Raw genomic sequence first — 7775 nt, 5'->3', positions numbered from 1 at the left:
CCTCTTTGTTTCTGTTCTGAATAAACATTCCCTTTCTGCCTATGCCTCAGGGGAAGTTTTTTGGGCTGCCAATAATTACTCAGGAGGAAGTTTTAGCCTCCTTAAATAATTCCTAAGACACTTCTCCAAACTGAAATGCAGAGGTTCTTCCTCCCACTGGACATACTACTTCCAAGAAAAGTAAGTGAACTGCAAAATGAGCACTGTTTAGTATGGCCAAGAGGGGAACAAACACGTTAGGTATTTTACTCTAAAACACTATTTTTTCTAAACTCTCCATACTCTCTTTGTTCCATATTTCATTATATAGGGGGCACCACTAATCAGTGACGATGCCAAACTTTCTGTAGGAGGTTTGAGGCAAGAGCCAAGATGATTAAACAACAACAAACAAATAGGAGGCTAAGGTTTCTGGCTCCACCCAGCCAGAGGCCCAAGGCCATATACATAAGAATAGGAAGATATATAGTCAAGGTATGGTGAGAAGATGAAACTGCAATGTTTTAAAGGGGCTTATGTGTGTTGGGTTATATGAATTACCATGGGTATTGAAATGTTCTCTTGCGTAGTTGTATGTTAGAAAGGAATACTGAGTATAGGAAAAAGAGAGCATATAATTCTGTCTTCAGCCAATATTAGACTGGATATGCTAAAAGGGGAACTAGGACTTGCCTGAGAGAAACACGGGCTGTTGGTTAAAATAGAGTAGCCCTGTGCATACAGTATGTATGCGGGGATTAGTTTAAAAACCCAAGCCCCACTCAGAACTTTCAGAGTCAGCAAATTAGCATTGAAAAAGACATGGAAACCTGCATAGAAGTAAGAGAACAGAAGATCTGCATTTGAAGAAAGGACCCTCAGAGAAAATAATAAGAGAAACCCATTCCAGGAGTGGAAATGAAAGGAAACCAGCAAGTATGCAGCAGCTCCCATAAGACCACCTGGGTCCACTGGATCAGTGAAAGTGGGAGAAGTGCAGCAATGAAGAAACAGGCTGAGTTGGCACCTGCTGATCTAGCCCAGGGAGGCAAAGGATGAGAGGAAAGGATGGCTGGTCAGAAGTGCAGGGAGTTGTACATACACTGCTGAGCCTACATGCTGACCTAACCCATGGGGGCTTGGGATGAGAGAGAGAGAGAGAGAGAGAGAGAAGGGGCTGGCTAGTCTGAAATGCAGAGAGATATGTCAGCTTGCAGAGCTGGTCGACCAGAACCCATAAGGATGGGTCTTTTGTCATAAACAGGCTTCTGAAATCTTTAACACCAATGTTGAATCTTACTTCTTAAAGCCCAATCTTGGACAAACCTGAAGCGCTCTTGAATGAGTTTTACTTAAATTAATAAAAACAATTATTTTACATGGAAAAAAAAATCTTCAAATACTTTTTCAAAAGGGAATGACTTTCTCTTTCCTACCTTTTTCCCTTTGAAACCCACTGCAACTTTGGGGTAATTCTGTTACATAATCAAATATCCAGCCCCCAATTTAAGTTCTCATCGATCCAGGTCAATAAAACACATCCTTCTGCTCCTAACTTTATTATTATCATCATTATTTTTAGAGAAAATATCCTACAGATAGTAAATTCTTTTAGAAACTACACTAGCAGTTTAATGCATAATTTAGGCCATTCATGTAACAGATTTAGAAAAAGGTTCTTCAGTGAAACATTACATTGGCTATGAGATGTTGAGATCTAGGCAATACACTTTATTTGAAAGGCATAGTAGTTTTCACAAGCTTTAGTGTAATCACTTTTGAGGCCATAGTTATTTTGTTCCCAAATCCCTGAGACACTGTTTGAGGGCAGTTCTGAGAGGCCTATACTTAAGCAGCCTAGCATCCCTAAGTCCTGAAGGGGAAGAATGGCCCCTCACCTATGCCCATGACTGTAAGAACACTCTGAGACTTCTCAGTCCTGCTCTCCGAACATCAGGTAAGGGGTCAGAGCCAAGGGCAGGACTTCAGGAAAAGCCCTAGGAATTCCTTGCACTCAGAAGCTGTTTCAGAGTGTTATACTATCCTAAGGATGCCAGAGTCTGTGCATGTCTATGGCATGCCTGCTGGTCGTCTTGAATTCTGGCTGCACTATCTATATAAACCTCAAGCATAATTTTCTCCGTGTACATGAATTAAACCTGTAGTTCTTCGGTTCTGGCATCTATGATCTCTTCACCGGGTCTGTACTCCACAGCTATTTTACCACTTTCTGAAATAAAATTAAAAATGATCAGTTCAAAATTATTCTTGTACTAAAACTCCTTGCATGCAAAAAACAAACCAACCAACCAGTTGCCAAAACTGTTACCACTTTGGATAGCAAACTTTTGGGTTAGCAGTCAAATATATGCACTACTCAAGGACTCCACATAAAATGGCAGCACCCAATAATTAGGCATTCTTTTGACTCCTAAAAGCAGATGATAAAAACACTTTTCCTTGAAGTTTCTTCACCCTACACTTAATTTTTTATTATACACACTTGTTTAAGAGAATGTATTATCAACTGTGTTCAGTCCAAAGAACTATATAAGATTAGAGATAGGAACTAAGTTAGGAACAACGACATAGAAAACAAAAATTGTACAAGCAAAAATGTTCAACTATAATATGACTAAATAGTAAGGCATTAGATGGGGGTCAAGGTAAATTCAAAACTGGGAAAGAGACAATTGGACCATAGTAGACACCTCCTTAATAGGAAGTAAATGCTTATAATGAAGCAAGAAGTAAATGTCTATTCCTTGGGGATCAAAATTCCAGCAGATTCAATGAACAAAACATTGGACAGACGGCAATCATTTGAGCACTCTGTTGTTGTTAGGTGCCATCAAGTTGATTCCAACTCATTGTAACTCCACGTGTTACAGAGCAGAACTGTGCTCCACAGTGTTTTCTTGGCTGTAATCTTAATGGCAGCAGACTGCTAGGCTTTTTCTTCCAAAGTACCACTGGATGGATTTGAACCACCAACCTTTTAGGTTAGCAGTAGAGTGCAAACTATTTGTGCCATTTAGGGACCTCTACTGGCCAAAACTGAAGCCTTGTACATCATAAACAACACAACTGCTCCTCAAGGCAAACAAGAGCCATAAGCTTTTTGGCCTGAGTACTTTAGCCTCACTCACTCACTCACTCACTGCCATCGAGTCGGATCTGACTCATAGTGACCCTTCCCTGGGTTTCGAGCTTTTCCCATTCATCTCATTTACTCTTACACGCCCATGAGAAGGTAGTGTTACTAACTCTATTTCCAGATAAGGAAACTGCACCTTAGAGATAGTAAATACTTTAAAATCTCTCTGCCTATAAAACCTAAAAAGGCAGTAACAATCTAAGAGACAGAGCTTGGCTGTAAACCTAGGTGTCCAAAGTTATACTATTCTGCATAGTAGGTAAGTAATCGAGGAAGAAGCCCTGGATCAAACACTTACTTGGTGTGAATTGAGGCAAGTCATTCCACACCCACAATGTAGGGTAATATCTGCTGTCACTTTTCTTACAGATGTCACAAAGAATGAATTTGAGACTACTGCTGTAGGTCATTTGGTAAAAGGAAAGTATAACTGGAGTGCTTTAGATATCCATGTTTTCACCCAATTTACTTTTTTTTTTTTAATTTTTATTTTTATTGTGATTTGGGTGAAAATTTACAGAACACATACACTTTGTCTCATGACATTGACCACTATTTAGCACAATGCAACATCTCCTCTCCCACTTCCTCCCGATAGGTACCGCTTCCCTGTGACCATCCCTCCATGTACTCCTACTCCCTGAGCTGTCTCCCTGTGCCTGAGCAGCCCTTCTTTCTCTCTTCCTCAGATAAATGCTCAACTAGTATGCCTGTCTACTGCTTGGCTGGAAGCTACAGGTGTGTGTTCAATTCCAGACCTGAAGGACAGGTAGAGGCCATAGTCTCAGTGGTTCCACCAGGCTTCATCGGGCCAGTAAACCTGTTCCCTGCTTTTTTTTTCCCCCCCCAAATGATTTTGAGTTTTGTTCCACATTGTTCCCCTTGTCTATCCAGGATCTCCTACAAAGATCCTCTTCCAAGTGGTTGACAGTAGTAGCCGAGCACCATCTATTTCTTCTGGTCTCACAGTCATATAGGCTGCAGATCAGATGGTGTACCAGTCGCCAGGACTGATTGTTTCCATGAATTTTTGGTTTTCTTCATTCTTCTTGGCCCTGGACGTTGTATCTAGATGGCAGCTTGCAAAAGCTTTTAAGATCTCAGTCGCTACTAGCCACAGTAGAAGGTGGAACAATGATTTGTGTAGTATGTTATGCCAGTTGAGCTTGATGTCCTCTGGGACTATGGTCCCAAGGCCACAGGTTCAACTACTCGGTCTCTCAGGGTACCTGTCAGTGGCCAAGCAGTGACTAAAACCTTGTCTCTTGTCAGCCCCATTTCACCCAATTTACTTTTCAAAATGAGTTTACTTACTCATGGAAACTGAAATGCCTTGGAGATCATCAAGCAAGTCTTACCTAAAACCACAATCAATAGTTTCTGGAATGCATCTGACAAAGCCCTCTGAATGGCAAGCTTCTGTGTTATCTTCCTTTTCATAAGCAATGATAATGGCCCTAAATCCAACAAAAACAAAAGGATTTAAAATTTTTATCTGAATAAGTGGGACCAGCGGAAGGCAGGTGTTTGTGTAGAGCGCCCCAGGGGCAGGCCGAGTAAGCAAGCAGGCAGGGAAGACCAGGAAATGAGCAGAGCAGTTTGGAACAGCTAAGGGAGAGACAAATCTGTCAGTCTGTTGGGCTGTGGTGGCTTGAGTGTTGCTGTGAGGCTGGAGGCTATGCCACTGGTGTTTCAAATGCCAGCAGGGTACCCATGGTGGAAAGGTTTCAGCAGAGCTTCCAGACTAGGACAGATTCAGAAGAAGGAAGAGGCCATCCACTTCTCAAACAATTGGCCAGTGAAAACCTTATGAACAGCAGTGAAACACTATCTGATGCACTACTGGAAAACTTTATGAATAGCCCAGAAACACTGTCCAATATAGTCCCAGAAGATGAGCCCCTCAGGTCAGAAGGCACTCAAAATACGACTAGAGAAGAGCTGCCTCCTCAGAGTAGAGCCGACCTTGATGACATGGATAGAGTAAAGCTTTTGGGAGCTCCATTTGCTGATGTGGCATGCCTCAAGATGAGAAGAAACAGCTGCAAACATCTATTAATAATCAGAACACGGAATGTACAAAGCATGAATCTAGGAAAATTAAGTTATCAAAAATGAAATGGAATGCATAAAGACTCATATTCTAGCCATTAGTGAGCTGAAATGGACTGGTTTTGGCCATTTTGAATCAGACGATCGTATGTTCTACTATGCTGGGAATGATAAATTCAAGAAGAATGGCGTGGCATTCATCATCACAAAGAATGGATCAAGATCTATCCTGAAGTACAATGCTGTCAGACAGGACAATATCCATACGCCTACAAGGAAAACCAGTTAAAACTATTATTATTCAAATTTACACACTAAACACCAAAGCCAAAGATGAAGAAATTGAAGATTTTTATCAACTTCTGCAGTCTGAAATTGACCAAACATACATTCAAGATGTGTTAATTATCACGGATGACTGGAAAGCAAAAGTTGGAAACAAAGAAGAATCACCAGTAACTGGAAAATATGGCTGTGATAGTTGGAGCTATGTGTCAACTTGGCTGGATCCCAGTTCTGTGTGGTTGTTCCCATGATGGGATCAGATGACTGTGTTCTGAGTGGCCAGTCTGCCCAAGGGGAGTTTCCCTAGGGGTGTGGCCTGCTTGCAATGATATCCAAGGACAACCTGGAAGAACCGCATTCCTTAAGGAATTGGAACCCTGGTGTGCGAACTACAGACTTCCTTGAGTGAGTGGCCCACCGCTCGGCCTGGAGATCTCGGATTCATCTTTTGTTGGAATCAACAACCAGTATACTGCATGCCAGCTTGAATCTCTCGGCTCCCCTGTGCTTGCGGAAGCCAAGGCGGCCGCAAGCCCCATCTCCTCCAGAGACGGACTTTTCGGCTTGGACTTGTCGGCTTCTATACGCTTGTGAGCCATTTTCCTAAGATAAATCTCTCTCTCTCTCTCTCTCTCTCTCTCTAAATATATATATATATACTTTGCTGGTTTTTTGTGTTTCTCTAGAGAACCCAATCTAACACAATGGCCTTGGTGATAGAAATAACACTGGAGATCACATGACAGAATTTTGCAAGAACAACAATCTATTCGTCACAAACACCTTTTTTCAACAACACAAAGGGTGGCTAGCTATACATGTGGACTTCACCACATGGGGTACACAGGAATCAGATTAACTACATCTGTGGAATAAGGCAATGAAGAAGCTCAGTATCTTCAGCCAAAACAAGGCCAGGAGCTGATTGCTGATTAGACCATCAGCTGCTCATAAGCAAGTTCAAGCTGAAGCTGAAGACAATTAAAATAAGTCCATGAGAGCCAAAATATGACCTTGATTATATCCCTCCTGGATTTAGAGACCATGTAAAGAATAGATTTGATGCACTGAACACCAATGACCGAGAACCAGAGGAACTGTGGGATGACATCAAGAACATCACACACGAAGAAAGCAAAAGGTCAGTAAAAAGATAGGAAAGGAAGAAAAGACTAAAATGGATGTCAGAAGAGATTCTGAAACTTGCCCTTGAATGGAGAGTAGCTAAACAAATGGAAGTATTGACAGCAAAAAAGAGTTGAACAGAACATTTCAAAGAAGAGCTCAGGAAGACAAAGTCAATTGTCATAATGAAAAGTGCAAAGACTTGGAGTTAGAAAACCAAAGGGGAAGAACATGCTTGGCATTTCTCAAGCTGAAAGAACTGAGGAAAAAATTTAAGCCTGTAATTGGAATACTGAAAGATTCCACAGGCAATATGTTGAATGATGCAGGAAACATCAAAAGAAGATGGATGGAATACACACAGTCACTATACCAAAAAGAACTGGCAGATGGACTTCCAGTAAGATGGAGGAATAGGCAGACATGCAACACAGACCCTCTTCAACAAAGAAAAGAAAAACCAATTGACAGAGATACAGAAGATAATCCTGGAGCCCTGAGCATTGAAAGGAACTATGCAGAAGTGGATTAGGCACCAACTAGTGGAAAAAACCTGAAAAACAGTGAATACAGAGACAGTCGGAGGTGCAAACTGAGAGTTACTCTAACGGGACCGACAGCCTGAATATTTCCAAGTGATGTTGGGACCTGAGAACTGACCTAAAGATCAACCCTGGTCACCAAGGGCTGCAGGGACAAATGCGCTGGAGGCTTATGACCTCCAGCATAACAGCAGGGAGGGAGACAACCTGAGCTGTTGACTTTCCACTGTCCAGAGGGCACAACCATTTTGGATATTTAAAGTGACTGAGGGCGTAGCCATTTTGAATGTTTACAAGTGGCGGCCACTTTGGATATTTAAAGTGACCAAGGGCGCAGCCATTTTGAATCTTTACAAGTGGCAACCATTTTGGATTTTAAAGTGATAGCATTCTCATTCGAATTGCAGGGACCTAAGAATAGACTTCTCTTTCTCAAGGTTAGCAGGGACATACAAGATGCTGACAACAGGAAAGGAGACAGGTGGTGAGTGTGTAAGTGCTGTCAACTAGCAAATAGAGGAGCACAGTACCCTGCTTGCATAGATAACATACAAACAAAACAAAGAAAATGAAAATCGTGAGCAAGTAACTCCAACATACAATCATCAATTAAATATAAACACAAAGACGTCACA

The 7775-nt window shown here is 41.6% G+C and overlaps 1 protein-coding gene across 1 annotated transcript in view; it reads right to left on the bottom strand.

The window, feature by feature from the left end:
- Positions 1–2132: 2132 nt before the first annotated feature.
- Positions 2133–7775, bottom strand: part of LOC103212020 (RAD52 motif-containing protein 1-like) — a 32175-nt gene continuing 26532 nt past the window's right edge. Inside the window, exons 5-6 of the mRNA XM_007958023.1 lie at positions 4495–4593; positions 2133–2209 (exon numbers count right to left, since the gene is read on the bottom strand). Of these exons, the coding sequence (XP_007956214.1) occupies positions 2133–2209; positions 4495–4593 (176 nt within the window). The remainder of the gene's footprint in view (positions 2210–4494; positions 4594–7775) is intronic.

The sequence above is a fragment of the Orycteropus afer genome, unplaced genomic scaffold, assembly GCF_000298275.1.
Source record: "Orycteropus afer afer isolate SDZICR_OR568_19922 unplaced genomic scaffold, OryAfe1.0 scaffold00834, whole genome shotgun sequence".
NCBI classification, from domain to species: Eukaryota; Metazoa; Chordata; class Mammalia; order Tubulidentata; family Orycteropodidae; genus Orycteropus; species Orycteropus afer.
The sequence above is the reverse complement of the archived record's forward strand: the minus strand, read 5'-3'. Positions and strand labels throughout refer to the sequence as shown.